The sequence below is a fragment of the Rhopilema esculentum genome, chromosome 18 (genome assembly GCF_057945365.1).
Source record: "Rhopilema esculentum isolate cy_ngs chromosome 18, ASM5794536v1, whole genome shotgun sequence".
NCBI lineage: Eukaryota > Metazoa > Cnidaria > Scyphozoa > Rhizostomeae > Rhizostomatidae > Rhopilema > Rhopilema esculentum.
The window spans coordinates 4,862,872-4,879,446 of NC_142832.1; the positions used below are offsets into that span (position 1 = coordinate 4,862,872).

A 16,575-nucleotide genomic window follows, 5' to 3' on the forward strand; every position below is an offset into this window, starting at 1 on the left:
TCTGCAATTATAATTATTAAAGTTTCATATTTCTTTCAGTAGGAGGACAGCGAGTGTAATTGGAAACTGATGAATCATCGACAGAAGACTAAAAAACAGCTGCTAATCTCGTTTGTTATTCTTATAATTCTTCTCAACCCTGAATTTAAACGTCTGTAAAAGTGTTTGTAGGTTTCAGTGATTTTTGTTTTACATACTGATCTAGACTGTGATTACGTCATAGAGCCTGGGGAGAGGCAGCGCCTCGTTGTCAGATGACCAGATGAAAAATTGCAGTATCATTTGAAGTACGTAGGCCTGCGTAGTGAGGGGACAAAGAGACGGATTTCTATGGACCCTTAGCTGAGAAGGGCCATGAGAATTTAAGATAAGATTTTTTTTCAGTGTCATTGCAGTATCATTTGAAGTACGTAGGCCTGCTTAGTGAGGGGACAAAGAGACGGATTTCTATGGACCCTTAGCTGAGAAGGGCCATGAGAATTTAAGATAAGATTTTTTTTTCAGTGTCATTGCAGTATCATTTGAAGTACGTAGGCCTGCTTAGTGAGGGGACAAAGAGACGGATTTCTATGGACCCTTAGCTGAGAAGGGCCATGAAAATTTAAGATAAGATTTTTTTTCAGTGTCATTGCAGTATCATTTTAAGTACGTAGGCCTGCTTAGTGAGGGGACAAAGAGACGGATTTCTATGGACCCTAAGCTGAGAAGGGTCATGAAAATTTAAGATAAGATTTTTTTTCAGTGTCATTGCAGTATCATTTTAAGTACGTAGGCCTGCTTAGTGAGGGGACAAAGAGACGGATTTCTATGGACCCTTAGCTGAGAAGGGCCATGAAAATTTAAGATAAGATTTTTTTTCAGTGTCATTGCAGTATCATTTTAAGTACGTAGGCCTGCTTAGTGAGGGGACAAAGAGACGGATTTCTATGGACCCTTAGCTGAGAAGGGCCATGAAAATTTAAGATAAGATTTTTTTTCAGTGTCATTGCAGTATCATTTTAAGTACGTAGGCCTGCTTAGTGAGGGGACAAAGAGACGGATTTCTATGGACCCTAAGCTGAGAAGGGTCATGAAAATTTAAGATAAGATTTTTTTATTTTTTAATTGCATAATACTTTGTTATGCTCAACTATCAGCATGTAGACGTGGGATATAATAATGTCCATTTGCAATGCCTTAATACCCCATCACTATATTTATATGCTCTGCTATTGGCTGAAAGGAGCTAATACTTAAGCCTTCAAGTGTAACGTTCCTGCCATCTGTAATTCACAGTCTAAGGTATGCCTGCCTTTTTTGAGAGCCTTTTTGCTGACGGCATACTCTCTTCACCCTCTCCTGAGTTGATGCATTTTGCAAGGTAATAGGATAGTCTTGCCACTTATAAGTGATTGTAGATATGTTGCCTCTTTTGTTATTTTTACGTTGCGGACCAAGGAACTCTTTAGAAGCCAGCTTGTAGCCCCCACTGTTTCAGCTACGTCATTGGAATGAATCATTGAGAAATGCGGCTCTGCTAATAAAAAATTCAATTCAATGACGTTATCAGGACAGTAGGCCCCTAAAGCCGGCGTCTAAAGATGTGCTTTGCAGGGACTATAAGCAGTTGCCTTCGGTAAAAATAAATATAGTGATCTTCGGTTCAGTGAGCAAGTGTAAAAAGAGTTTTAGATGTATATTGAATTACGGCCCAAGCTCGAAACTCATGGTAATAGTTTGTTGTAATAGCAGTATTGAATGTACACCAATTATCTCAAAAAAAGACTGGATCGAACAACCTATTGTTCTCCAGCATCAGCACGAGGAAGCGATCTTGAGACCTCTCGCGCCTAAAGCTTTGTGCTGCCATTTGTTAAAATGGTGCACACACAGTTCTGCGCTTTAAATTGCGCATTAATCATCAAATCCTTAAATATTCTAAGAGACAACAGGCGTAGGAAAATAAGTGAAGAGTGGATTCTCCGTTACGTAAGTTTAATACCAAGGCAACAATTTAACGTCATTTACAAATACTGCAAGTTTTTGTTTCAACGGTTACTTTTAATTTTGCTATGAAAAAGCAAGTTGAACTAAAACAAATAAAACTGCACTCTAGTCTCATACAACACAGCGAGGTCTCAAGATGGACGCTGCAATGTGGAATCAACGCTGAGCTGGAGAAGCTCGATCCAGTCTTTTTTTTAGATCAGTGATGCACACAGGTTTACATAAAAAACTATAAAGGATGCTTATCATAATGATCAGAACGGTACTTACTATACGATGCAAACTCGTAAACGTATATTTCAAAAGGTATTGCTCATGCGGCATTTTTCTGTAAAATCGAAATTAACATAAAACGTAAATTACTGAAAACTCATTATAATCTTGCCTTGCCGCTAGCTCTTATTCAATAACCAAATTTATTGATTTTACTAACTGTTATGCCCTTCAATGAATAAGTGGATTTGTTTTGTAAATATTAGTGTACCATACCTTAATATTGGGCTATGGCATGATTTGCTATACTTATTTAAATTAAAATCTCTTTACATTAAGGTTCGGGCATCGTTAAGAGCAACAGAAGCTGCGAGATCACACTGGCAATGATTTCAAGAAAGGTAAGACACTGTTTGAGCTGGTTTAAGTAGAGTATTGGGAATGCATGGCTTAAATTGTCGATGTTTTCATCTTTGATCTTCGTTAGTTTTACCTATTCAGCATATTAGTGTCTAAAAGTATTTGCTGATTCAATAGAGTTAAAAAGAATTTTTGTAACTGAAGATAACTCGAGTTGGTTTTAGGAGGCCTATAAGCAAATCGCAATGATGTAAATGGTCAGGGAGAGAGATGATATCAATACAAAAGATTGTCGAACTAGCCCGTGGCGGAAGGCAGGGACACTGCTGTAGTATGCAGGGAATTAACTGCTTTAGTAGAAGCTCCTCCGAATTGAATGACGTGGTATCTTTATAATCAGGCCTCTTGACTATGCCGTCAAGTCTTGCCAATAACTGCTTTGGTCTCTACCCACTGGCAGGTTGTTATATAACACGCGTTGAGGTGTATACTGCATTTTTGTTAAAAGTAAATGTGGTCTTACACATGGGGAATCTTTTCGATCAATTCTTAATAGATTGTCAAATTATCTCTCTGTGGGCAATAGTCGTTGAGAAAGCGCAGACAAAATTTTTCTCTTGCAACAAGATACTAAAGCAACCTGATCTAACTCTCTTTGATAACCTTGCAATTTTAGTACAAGGCCATCGTACTATGCAGGCAGCATGCGTTTTTGCAGATGTTCTAGTTTGTTTGAAAGCAAGACTTTAATTTTCATACTTCATTTCAGAAACAAAGCAGTGTCATTTCAAAATGCGAAAAAGGCAGGCTTATATCAAATCTGTCGTCTTAAACTCGAATTATAACATAAAGGTGGTCCTAAGAATTCTGATTATTTCATTTTCTTGATTCAGCAGCACTTTTGTATCTTGCAGAACTAAGTTGTTCTAATAACACGCGCCTATCGAAGACTGAGAAGCTTTTTGAAATTGCTTAGCTGAAAAGAGAATACTTTTCTTTAAAAGGTTTGATTTTCTTCTATTTCACAAGTCTTGATTTTTTCCATCAAGTTTCATTTTCTCTTGCGTTTATTTTCCAAACCTAAATAATTCATGTTTCTTCAAACTCCACATATAGGAAGCTCAATTTATTTAGAATTCACAACTCGAAATGATGAACCAAATTCAGCCCAATATCATAATGTCGTTGTTTCGTCTCTAATTTTTATCGAAGTACTTTTCAAATTCTGATTTAGATTGTATTTATCTACCTATAACATATGTAGAATAGGGTACTGGAAGAAAACATGAGAGGTTTATCCCAGTTTCCTTGACAACCTGCCTCTTTTCAATATTATTCATAAATGAATAACATAAAGATTTTCCAGTTTTCTTGTAATCATAACAATTGTACACTTGCAAGTAACGTAGTTGAATCAGAATAACTTTCAATTTGGATATGAATTTGCTCCTTCACTGGAAAGTTTTGTGTGCAAATACTCATGTATTCCAGCACTTTAATACTGAAAGCGTAAGTTAGAATAATATATGATATCTTAGGGAAGGCAAGGAATTCTCTAACAAACATTTTTTTATAAGTGTAAGGATAACTCAGAGGTTAGGGTCACAGACTACAGATTCGAGGGTCACAGACTACAGACTAAATCATGAAGACTCTGGTACACAAAGTATGTCATGACCCAATTTTCACTTCGAGTGAAGACAGTAACCAGCATTAATTTCAATTTCAGTAGTCTAGTGGTGTGGCCACATCGAGAGAAAGGAACACTTCTCTACTCGGGATCATTTTAGTATCATAATAACTACCCTTGAAAACTAATATAATCTAACGTTAAAGGTTGAGTTGATTAGAATTTCAGAAGAAGCGTTTGTTAAAATTTATCAGCCTCATTATTAACATAGCATATAAAATAACGGATGAAAATAATGTTAAAGGCAAAGATATATTTCTTCTTGTTGTCTTTCAGCAGTTTGAGGTGCAAAATTTTCCAGAAATGAAGCTGCTTCTACCATTTATGTCTTGCGTCATTGTGTGCTGGAGCTGTAAGTAAAACGATTTATGACCATGATACGTTAAAGCTTTTTTTAATAAGGAAATGCAAGTCAAATGAAATGAGAGGTAATGGCAGGCTATAAACATTACCCTTCTTACTTCCTTTGAGAACCATCACAAACATGTCGCTTGTCAGGTTAGTTTTTCTTGGCCTAAGACGTTGGTGTTTGATATTTCGTTTATTACCGTGCATGATGCCTCCCCTGATTTCACACGCTGGCTATTAAACCACTGCTCTAGGATTGATCTCATTGTCTAGGATAAATCTCATTGTCTGATATTATCATTGAAACAGCTTTAAAGACTCATTGCTAACAATGAGCCATTGCGCTACGCAAGCATCCCATAATGCATTTTCAGACAGTCTGAAATCAATTACGGTTAATTCGTAGAAGTTTACTGCCATTGTTTGGATTGTCGCCTGGATAATTTGCCACCCTCGCAAAGGCTCATTGTTAGCAATGAGTCTTTAAACTCAATTAAATTATATGAGGATCGATTCAATGAAGATAACTGGAAACTTGGTGTTTGCGCATGTGTGTATAAAACAAGACGGTTTTACACGGTTTTTTAGCAGAGCAATACAGTCATTGATACAACCATTTTGTCTCTTTACAGTACAGGTTGCAAGAAATCTAGAAAACGTCGTCTCTAACCAAACAGCCAGGCTAACAAATGTTACTGTGAATCAAACAGTGAATTCATCGGTAATAACATCTCTGGGTATTGCTACAAATACTACCTCCTTCAACAACAACAATACCCTTCAAAATACGGTAGAAAACGCAACAGATATCAATTTGGTGGCTTCTTTACCAAACATCACAAACTTTGATGTAAACCTGAGGAATGGTACGTCGGGGAGTAGAAACCTGAGCAACATCTTGGATATCACCAATGTCAATGTAAATAAGTCGCAATTGCTAAGTTCTAAAGATAGTCAAGAAGTTTTATCCCATGTTGGACCTGGTGATAAATTTACCATAAAATACGAAGCACGTTTGCTTCGAGACATCATGGGCAATTACAGCGCTGGAATGCGACCCGTGCAATCATCTAAAGTCCCTGCAAAAATCAATTTTGACATGAGGCTGGGCAAACTTGTTGATTTGGTGGGTATTTTCTGTCAAACCCCTCTCTGTATTGGCCAAAAATGTTTCAACATATTTTTCAGTATTTTGCCATTAAGATAGTATGAATAATTTTGACTGCAAAAAAATAACCCTGATTGTACAGGTATGATTTTTGAACCTCATTTCTTCTAGATGATCCTTTATGTTCTGTTAATCAGAATTCCTTGATTTTAGTTTGAATTCTTTTCATCTTATTTTAATCGCATTGATGATCAATTTATTGCAAATTTCCTTGCCCATAGTTTATAATAATATTTCCTTGCCAATGTATATAGTTTCAACATTTTCTAACCTAATACGGTTTCTATTCAATTACTGTTTTCTTTAGCAATTTCCTTTTTTCATTCGTGTATCCACGTATTTCTTTTCCATTACTGTTTACAACCACCCTTATGTCTGCCTCAAAACCAGCAATGGGATTGTCCAAATTTCTATCAAAGACCCAAGATGGAAGAGACTTGTCTAACTACAAATAAAGTCAGAGTTAAAAAAATCAATAAAACCCTACAAATGTTTCTGAAACCGAGGGGCTAAATTTACTCAAAACAGTGGTTTGCTCAGACGTGGCACCAAGCTTGTGGTACACAGTTGCAGGGAAACTGCTCTGAAATGGAGATTATTATTATTATTATTGTTATTTAAGGCAGAGGAATATCTGGTGCCCCGACTCAATCATGAATGTTTAGAAACCCAATCAAGACCTTAAATACCCTTTCTTAAATAAAATGTATTTGTTCCCAGGACACCAAAAGCCAGGTTCTTGTGGTAGATGCGTTCGTTATCATGGTAAGTGTTTCTTACAAAAATTAAAACAGTCTCCTTATTTGCAAACAAAACGCTGGTGAATGTGGAGAGTTTAAAACCGTTCCCTCCTTTATCCTGATAAAATCTTTTAAATTTACAACCAATGAAGCAAAAAGATCACAAACGCCCTAGTAAAACAATCGCCTAGTTTAATAAAGCCCCCTTCTCGTAGAAGCCCCCTTCTCGTATAAGATCCCCTTCTGATATTAGCCCCCTCTCGTATATGCCCCCTTTATTACGCTCTCAGTCTTCAAGAAATCAGCTAATTGATTACAACTTTTTACAATATTTGTTGCATTACAGCACCTATATGTTGTTTCGTATTACCTAATTAAAAAGTTGATTGCTTTTTTTAAATATGCTTTGTTTTCTAAAACACCCATCCCCTTAAGGTCCCGTTTGAATAAGCCCCTTCTTCATCACCAAGTTTTGAAATCTATTTGTATCTCAGACTCTATTCGGAATTTTATTTGTTTTTTGCTATCTTGAAGTGTTTATCCTATAAAATTTCCATGCCACGATAACCCATTTATCTTCAAAATATTGACACAAATTATTTCTTGAATTAGCGCTGGGTCGACCCTCAGCTGCAATGGAATCCACGAAATTACAATGGAACTGACATTGTAAATATTCCAAGTTCGAAAGTTTGGACTCCTGATATTGTCCTTTACAACAAGTGAGCTGATTATTTGTTCCTCATTTACTTTGTACATACTTTTATCTTTTCTATTGAGACAATTACAGCATTGTTGCTCTTAGAATTTTTTACCGGAATTTTAGGATAGAAATTTCTGGTCGATGATGATGACATTTCGACCGACGTTTACTCCAGTCCTGAACCGAAAAAAATGCTCTTTTACAATTACATTCTCAAAAAATTTTTATAAAGAGTTCAGAAGTACTGATTTCACAAAAATCTCTTTCTATAATTTTTGAATTGGATCACATAACTTGAAAAAGCATCTTGAAATACCCCCTGATTTGCAAAATTAGTTCAACGTTATACAGACTGGCTATGATATGGGGCATTAGCAAAGGCTCGTTCCTCGTCAAATCATGTAATTTGTTCTCTGTTTGAAATTTTATAAGCCAAGCCAGGATAACAACAGTTGTCTGTAAGCAAACTTAAAATCTTTTTCTAAAATCTCCACTAGCTGAATCTCACCAAATTTGTACTTTATTTAACTGATTATGGATATTCTTTTGTGACTGGCAAAGAACCGAAACACGTGGCTTTTGCAAATGATGTATAAAAGCGAATTCCCTAGCATAATGCTAATCTAAGTGTGAGGGTAAACTTGAGCGAAAATGGCCAAATTTTCCATAAAAAAGCAAGGTATAAATGAGAAGACAAAGCCCTTATTGTTCCATTTTTTAATCTTTTTATAAAAAAGATGTTTCAACTATTGATCGATATTTCCCTTCACAGTAGCGTAGCCAGGGTGGTAAGATTTGGGTCAGGGATGGGCAAAGGAGGGGTGAGTGATGGAAAAATTGGGATTCATACTCTTTTGAACGCCAGAAAATCTTTTTTCACAGTTTTTATTGCTATTGGCCCTCCGCCCCCTCTTGCCTCTCCCTAGCTACGCTACTAACTCTACAGTTACCTTGCAGCGTCGAATCTTCTTGAGACAAACTCAGCAGGCAAAATTTCATATTACCTAATATATGCGTAAGATTTTTCATTAAATTTAATTTTAGTGCTGTTAACATCGGGAAAGCCCACACTGACATTTACAGTGCACCCGTGGTTGTATTGTCCAATGGAAGCATAGTTTGGACCAATGCTGTCACTCTCAAAGCATCATGTGACATCGCAATCAAGCAATTTCCTTTTGATACCCAGGTACCATGTTTCATATTGTAAATGCAAGGTCTTAATTGTAATTAATAACACCGAGCTTGAATAAACGCTTCCATTCTTCACACACTAAAGAAAGGCTTTCCTTCTAATTAACAATCGCTTCTTATAAATGCCTTCTTCATATAGACGCTACCTCAATACATGAAACCATCAAAAACGTCTCATTTAAAAGTTTTGGCTCATAGGCTAGAGGAAGAGCAAACGCTTTTCTCGACCATTTAAAGAAATTCATCCTCTGGACATTTGCCTTTAGCTCTAAAAACCTTCCTCAGAAAAAATAAAACAAGGAGAGGTTTAGATGTAGCATTTAACTATATTATTTTCTCATTTGCCTTCCTACAGTCTTTGTCCGTGCGACCGCAATGTCTTCTGGGTTTCGCTTCAGAGGCATAGAAACAAATAAAGTGCATAAATTTTATTTTATTGCCCTTACCTCTTAATGAAAAACTATTTTTTTTCAGTTATTGGTTGCAAAATCAGCGAATGATATTGGAATAGGCATTTTTACTCTTACTTACATGCAGATGTATTCGGGCCTGAACTAGCCACAAAATTCATTCACATTAAAGAATTCTAAGACTTGCGTTTTTAATACAACAAGCCTTTATACTAGAATATTTTTCAAATATGAAGAATGAAGATAAAATTTGATGCAAAGCTACCTAGCTGGCCTATCTGCTAAAAGTTTCCAAGATCAAACATTACAACATGGGTTTCAATTCTTTGATAACATTTGCCTTCTTCTAAAAAAGGCTCAACTTTGTTCAAATTTTTCTCTTTTCAAGGAATGCCCCATGACATTCGGATCCTGGTCGTACTCTGCCTCCCGTCTGAGAATTGGGTTCATCAGTAGGCCACAAAGCAAGGCTGACTTGTCAGAGTGTAAGTAAGGATATCATCTGTCCTGGCTGTTTATATTTTAATTCAGATTCATAGGTATTAATATCTGGTTTGTTTCTTGCCCCTTTGACAGTGATACAGATATTTGCTAACATATCTTTGGGGATTCAAAAACGTCCACTTCCATCTTCAGTCTTGAATGCTTGTAGGAGGTCATTGCTGTATAAAAAGAAGAGGAGAGGGCCAAGATATGAACCTTGTGGAACACTGATTTCCAACTCCTTCATATTTTAATCAATCTTACAGAATTTCGGTTTGTTAGGTAGGACATAAACCAAAGTAAATAAAATTGCTGTAAATTATATAGCTCGAGTTTTTTTGCAAAAAAAAATATAATTGAAAGTATCGAATGTCTTCAATAAACACTAGACCCTTAAACGTACCTAGATTAAGAAAGTTTGATATAGATCCAATCCACTGAACCAGTCGTTAGTATTTCAGAGAGCCCTACGGCAACACTTTCAGAGACTTTCAGAGACTGGTCACAACACTTTCAAAGAGTCCTACGACAACAGCATGCGAAAGTTTTATTGGTACTATCTTGTAATTATTATTATAGTTTGCTATTTTTAAGTGGAATCATTCAAACTATTCATCGATTCAAAAAACTGATAGAAAATTGCTCGTTCACGGAAACTCTTAACAGAATTATTCCAGCCAAATTTGGGCTTGCTTGTTAAGGGGGGCTGAGCCCCCGAGCCTCTTCTCCATGGTACCCCTGCTTCTATCTACCCAACTAGGGACTTCGAAACTTTTCAGATTCAATAGCCATGTCTTCAATCAACAGAGCAGAGCGTCTCCATAAATAAAAAGTTGAAACTTAGTTTAAACTAAGTGTTCTTAAAAACTCCCTGAAGCACATTTACAAAAGCAAGCAACCCTTGAAAATGCCCTCTTTTGCCCTCTCTTTTTGAAAAAGCATTTGCTATTGGCCAAAGGGCAGATTGGACCTGACGCAATAGCACAAAAACGGCCCATAATTGGGTCTATTCAGCTTCAGGAAAATTCTCGTCTGTTTTCATCTGATCCGATTTCAGGAATTTGCCTACACTATTTATCCAGTCCTGATTGCTGCTGTTGAATCCTAAGTTGCTAAGTTTCATCAATATGATATTCATAAGTTAACGTATGAAGTTATCGTTAAGCTCATTTTAGAGCTATTAGCTGAATCATGGTATTATTGTTCAATAAACTGGTCTGTTCTTCCAGCAAATTTCTACAACCAAAAAGTACAATTGTTTATTTTTAAACTTATTGGTAGCATTAACATAACACAGGATTCTAAAGGATTCAAGGAAATCACACATCATACATGACATATAATGATTTTTTTAATGTTTCTTTTATTTTTAAAAGGTTATTTTAGTTATAATATTATAAGGTTCATTTCAGAGCTATAAGTTCATTTAAGCTATTAAGTTCAGCTTTAGAGCAATAAACTGATCTGTTCCTCCAGCAAATGGCTACGTCACAAACGGAGTCTGGGAGTTGATAGACGCCAATTCAACTTTGTCAACCAGAAGATATTCCTGCTGTGCAGAGCCGTTTTCGCAAGTAGAATATAAATTCACATTGAAACGACGTCCTACTTTTTTTCTTCTTTATCTCGTCTTTCCTTGCATGGCAATATGCTCCCTTTCATTGGTATCATATGTCATACCTCCAGAGGCTGGCGAGAGGATTGGTTATGGGGTGACGGTAATGCTAAGCTTCAGCGTTTATCTCATTGTCATATCGGACAAGCTGCCTGAGAATTCTGACACAACTCCACTTCTTGGAATTCTGTATGTTGTTTCCTTTTATTTGTTGGTGTTTTCGTTCGTTGCCTCTACGTTCAACATTCGGCTGTATTATGCTAAAACTCGGCCACCCCAGTGGCTTGTGACTTTGGCCAAAGGCTCAAAGAGAACATGCACGATTTCCTTTAGAAAGAAGCAGAAGATTGGAGATTTGTCGACAAAGGTAGATTTACGACCGGCTGAAAATGGTGGCCATGAAATAAAAGGGAAAGGAGCTGTTGATGCAGATTTTGAAAGCAGTGGCGAAGCGGAGGCTTCTTCTGAAAAGATGGAGAACAAGGAAGGTAAGAGAAAGCTCATTTAAATCTTTTATTATAGGGAACATAGAGCTCTCTCTCAACTTTTGACTAAAAGTTTCACTTCTGAAAGTGACAACATTCATTGCAAACTAGCTTGGACTGTAGAGCTTTTGTAATGCTAGCAATAAATGAAAGGAAACGTAGAGCTTACAAAAGCTTGGGAGGCTACTCTTTATCGACAATTTTACCGCGACTTTGATGGTTCTGGGGTTGAATTTTTAGCTAACAAAATTTTCTTGGCCAAACTCAGTGCAAATTTTTCCCTTGCAGTTAGCATTTTTCTTCGTTTTTTATTGAAAAACGGACAATGACTTTAAGCCGACTCCCAGTTTTTAGTTCAAACACTAAGGCCTCCCGGCTACTTTGAAGCCTATTTTGATATGTTAACTTTAAACAGGCCTCTGTTTTTAATAGAAACACAGAAGGTTTTGGCAAGGGGCAGTCGAAACGAGATTCATGTTGGGTAGTAGGGGTTTGAAGAAGAGCAAAGATAACAAGGCACCTATTGGAATCAACTGGAGTTTTATAGCCTCCTAAATATCCACCCACCCCCTACCCATCCACCCACACCCTACCCATCCACCCACCCCCTACCCATCCACCCACCCCCTACCCATCCACCCACCCCCTACCCATCCACCCACCCCCTACCCATCCACCCACCCCCTACCCATCCACCCACCCCCTACCCATCCACCCACCCCCTACCCATCCACCCACCCCCTACCCATCCACCCACCCCCTACCCATCCACCCACCCCCTACCCATCCACCCACCCCCTACCCATCCACCAACCCCCTACCCATCCACCTACCCCCTACCCATCCACCCACCCCCTACCCATCCATCCACCCCCTACCCATCCACCCACCCCCTACCCATCAACCCACCCCCTACCCATCAACCCACCCCCTACCCATCAACCCACCCCCTACCCATCAACCCACCCCCTACCCATCCACCCACCCCCTACCCATCCACCCACCCCCTACCCATCCACCCACCCCCTACCCATCCACCCACCCCCTACCCATCCACCCACCCCCTACCCATCCACCCACCCCCTACCCATCCACCCACCCCCTACCCATCCACCCACCCCCTACCCATCCACCCACCCCCTACCCATCCACCCACCCCCTACCCATCCACCCACCCCCTACCCATCCACCCACCCCCTACCCATCCACCCACCCCCTACCCATCCACCCACCCCCTACCCATCCACCCACCCCCTACCCATCCACCCACCCCCTACCCATCCACCCACCCCCTACCCATCCACCCACCCCCTACCCATCCACCCACCCCCTACCCATCCACCCACCCCCTACCCATCCACCCACCCCCTACCCATCCACCCACCCCCTACCCATCCACCCACCCCCTACCCATCCACCCACCCCCTACCCATCCACCCACCCCCTACCCATCCACCCACCCCCTACCCATCCACCCACCCCCTACCCATCCACCCACCCCCTACCCATCCACCCACCCCCTACCCATCCACCCACCCCCTACCCATCCACCCACCCCCTACCCATCCACCCACCCCCTACCCATCCACCCACCCCCTACCCATCCACCCACCCCCTACCCATCCACCCACCCCCTACCCATCCACCCACCCCCTACCCATCCACCCACCCCCTACCTATCCACCCACCTCTAGATACCAGAGCCCTTAGATAGCTGCGATGACAAAGCATGCCCAAATTTCGAACTATATTTTTGAGACTGAGTTATAAGGAATCTGGCACCGAGGGTATTTATTGGACAGCACTGAAGCTCACATGCTTATATTAAACAACAACATTTAGAGGAAGAGTGGAATGCTACAGATAATTTGCAAAATCTAGTTCACTATACCAAGGCTTTGAAAGCATTGTAGCCCAAAATCACTTTCCCCGGTTTCCTTAGACCTTGGCTTTAGAAATAAATATCCGGGAACCACCACCATTCACTCTGATGAAACCCTGTATGCCGGGGTGAAATATTAATAATTGTTTATTTTATTTATTTTTAAAAATATCATTGGGTTCTCGTCGCCGTTTTGCTTTGTTCCTGAATTTTATCTTCGTATTTATACTCATTGCAAGATTCACAGAATCCAGCGGACAGCCTATCCTGCGGTTCTTCCTTCTTACCCAACCACTGTAAGACCTTGTTCGCCTTCCTGATTTTTACTTCTAATGACGATCAAATTTAATTTCAGATTTGTACCAAGAACAGTGGAGAGAAATTTCAGCTTTCTTGGATAACGTATTTTTCATGATTGTTGCGTTTGGTATAATTGCCACTCCAGTTATAGTTACTTTTATGTTCTAGAAGCACTTTTAAGATATATCTATTGTAAAATAAATGTTTAGGACGAACATTTGATCTACACTGTAATGTGGGTATAGGGGAGATTCGGCTGGATTGACTCATTACAACTGGCTTGTGTACTGTAAAATATACACGATAAACACATAATGATAAAATCATTCCATACTGCCGACAAAGCCCGGAAAGAAGCTATTTAAATGTGTAAGCAAGGGGTGCCTGGAAAGGGGTTCGGAGCTTTAGCCCCCTTGGGAGACTTCTGGGGGCTCAGCTCCCCTTAACAAGCGATCACATGTTTGGTTTGACGCCGATCCTTTAGCATACTTCCATGAATGAGAAATTTCCTATAATTCTTTTGATTCAGATAATAATTTAAATGATTTCATATACACAACAGAGAATCTTTTACACTAACTTTAGTGTATTGGGTATAGTTATGGATGTGGCTTCTATAAGTTGCCTACAAAAAGCCCCCCTCCCCCTCATTCTAACATTTTAGGACGGCATCTCTGTGGGTCTTGAAACATCAAGTGTTACATTTACAAGGTTTTTCCCTCATCGTAAAAGTAGGCTTTGTGTTATCGAATGCTTGATGCATGAAAAAATAAAGTACAATCAATTTTTAACAGTGAAAGAAAATATCCTTGCCCCACAGTGGTGTCGCCACAGGGTGTACTCGGGTGGACATGTCCACCCCAGTTTTCTCAGAAGTCAATTTTCTTATTTCTCGAAATCCGTTGAAAAACCTTGGGGTTAGGCTGATCAGATCGATTTCAATTTTCGCCCACACTGGCAAAAAAGCCACCTTTACAGATCAAATGGATCTAACAGATAGAGAATAGATCAAAATAGATCAAAAATACTAAAAGGAATGATTTTCCAAGAGTCTGAAGGGTGTGGTCGAGAAAATTTGTTTTCGTCCACCTAAGTTTTTTCAAGCTGGTGACGCCACTGTTGCCCCATAGTTTATTCTTTATATTATTCCATTTTCTTGATTAGATATCAAAAGTTTACTCTAAAATAAAGGAGGGATTTTTCTCCAGGTATAAGAAAAGTTGTTAATGCGTGTAAATGCGTGACGTAATAATAAAGGATATGATTGCACCTTTGGCTTGTTTTTCAGATTTCCTTTGATTAACATAAATCTATGTGAAACTATTTGAATATTAAAGTTATGAAGTATATTGATGTAATGAAGATCACTTTTTACTAATCCGTGGTCCTAAGTTGCTACTAAGAGCGATAAAGCTGTAATTTTGTTATCATTAGTTTCGCAGTTATTGCGATCACCGGTGCTGTAACTATAGATGTGATTATTGTAACTATCTCAGATTAATTGCAACATATGGATCGAAACTGAAAGCAACATAAATGCATTGCTATTTAAACACTAACAGAGTATGTAAAAATATTTCACCATATGCACGATGTATTAAGCTGTGTGTCGATGTTGAATATCTTTTACCTTTGTGTTAATAATTCACTGAGTTGTATCTTATGCAAGCTGCATTTGTTCAAAATCTTGATTGACTGAGTTTGATCACATGCAGATCTTTTTTATCATTTTGAACAATAGCAGGCTAAATTGTGAATTCCAGTATCCAAGTTTATAACTTTTTATCGTTAGAAAATTTTGGAGGTTGGAAAACCAGGTCAGTAAAGACAATCTCTATTTCTGATTTTTTTCAGAAAAAAAAATCAAATAATTCGATTGCCAGATTATTCAATTTTTTCTTATTCGAATAAAAAGATTTCCCTTCAAAATTGTTCCTGTTTAAACTATCTTTGTTCATTATACTTTCGATAACTCCACACATTAATGAGATCGTGACCAAGGCTGGAGGGGGGGGGGGGGGGTGTAGGCAAAAATGAAAACTTTTCATATTCGGTTCCAGACAATCGACCCCTTTTTAAGACTCCAATGCCAAATTCGTTCAAAAAAGATGCAATAGCACTGAACGAACCAGTTCATGGAAATTAAAATAAAGTGTCTTTTCAGAATCGAACTTACTGGCCAAATTTACACTGCATAACTATAAAGCCAACACTGCATAAAGCTATACCCTTCTTGGTTCATGTAGAAGTGGGGGGTATGTTATCTACTTTAGGCATTCGCATTGCAACCTACTACAACAACGCAACATGAGTACAGAATTGCAAAAAGCTTTTGACCTTCCTCCAGACCTGTCATCTGTCGCCTCGACCTTCCTTAATTTAAAGCGATAGGAAAGTACTGAAAGCAGAAACAGCTGAGACGTGTTTTACTGTAAAAGCTCTATTAAGCCCCTGGGGGGCTTATTTGTTTTTTTTTCAATTCTAGAGGGGGACTTAAAAGAGAGGGAGCTTATTAGAGAGAAGGGGCTTATTATAAATTTGAAGTAGAAAATGTTTTAAAAATGCCCTTGTCTTTTTTTGTTATAAAATGTAATACAAATGTTCCCAAAAAACTTTGCTAGCAGCTTCGAAAGTCTAATTAATCAATTATAAAATCTTCATCGGAATGACCAGGATCAATTGATAACCCTGGGAAATTTTCTAAACAAATCTCGACTGACTTTTTAGGAGCACAAGCAAATCTTTACATGGGCCGTATTTAATGCATACGATCTTATTATCATCACACCCACTAAATGCGCATGTTTTTCTTGTCTGACAACAAGGTCTAAAGAGGAGGGGGCTTAATAGAGAGTGGGGGTTTATTAAAAGTTTTTGCTTGATAAGAAGGGGCTTGATAGAGAGGGGGCTTAATACTTTCTGACCATGAAATCGCATCATATTATCAAAATATTTTTCTTTGGAAGGATCAATAGAATATATTTCTTCAAACATCTAA

At 38.6% G+C, this 16,575-nt stretch overlaps 1 protein-coding gene across 2 annotated transcripts; it reads left to right on the forward strand.

Moving 5' to 3' along the window:
• The first annotated feature begins 2,464 nt into the window (after window positions 1–2,464).
• LOC135680912 (neuronal acetylcholine receptor subunit alpha-5-like) lies at window positions 2,465–15,440 on the forward strand. 2 transcript variants are annotated; one of them, XM_065195140.2, is made up of 10 exons: window positions 2,465–2,600; window positions 3,474–3,563; window positions 4,526–4,601; window positions 5,230–5,723; window positions 6,486–6,530; window positions 7,118–7,227; window positions 8,253–8,397; window positions 9,201–9,297; window positions 10,772–11,398; window positions 13,633–15,440. In XM_065195140.2, exons 3-10 carry the CDS (start codon window positions 4,553–4,555, stop codon window positions 13,743–13,745), a joined length of 1,680 nt encoding a protein of 559 aa, XP_065051212.2. In that variant the 5' UTR covers window positions 2,465–2,600; window positions 3,474–3,563; window positions 4,526–4,552; the 3' UTR covers window positions 13,746–15,440. The 2 variants fall into 2 exon arrangements, with proteins under 2 accessions (XP_065051212.2, XP_088969997.1); XM_089113871.1 differs by having other exon boundaries at window positions 4,529–4,601.
• Window positions 15,441–16,575: the final 1,135 nt, after the last annotated feature.

Coding starts and splice junctions, on each gene's coding strand:
- LOC135680912 (XM_065195140.2), top strand. CDS start 4,553: ATGAAGCTGCTTCTACCATTTATGTCTTGCGTCATTGTGTGCTGGAGC. Junction 6,531..7,117: donor TAGATGCGTTCGTTATCATG/GTAAGTGTTTCT, acceptor TTCTTGAATTAG/CGCTGGGTCGACCCTCAGCT. Junction 8,398..9,200: donor AATTTCCTTTTGATACCCAG/GTACCATGTTTC, acceptor TCTCTTTTCAAG/GAATGCCCCATGACATTCGG.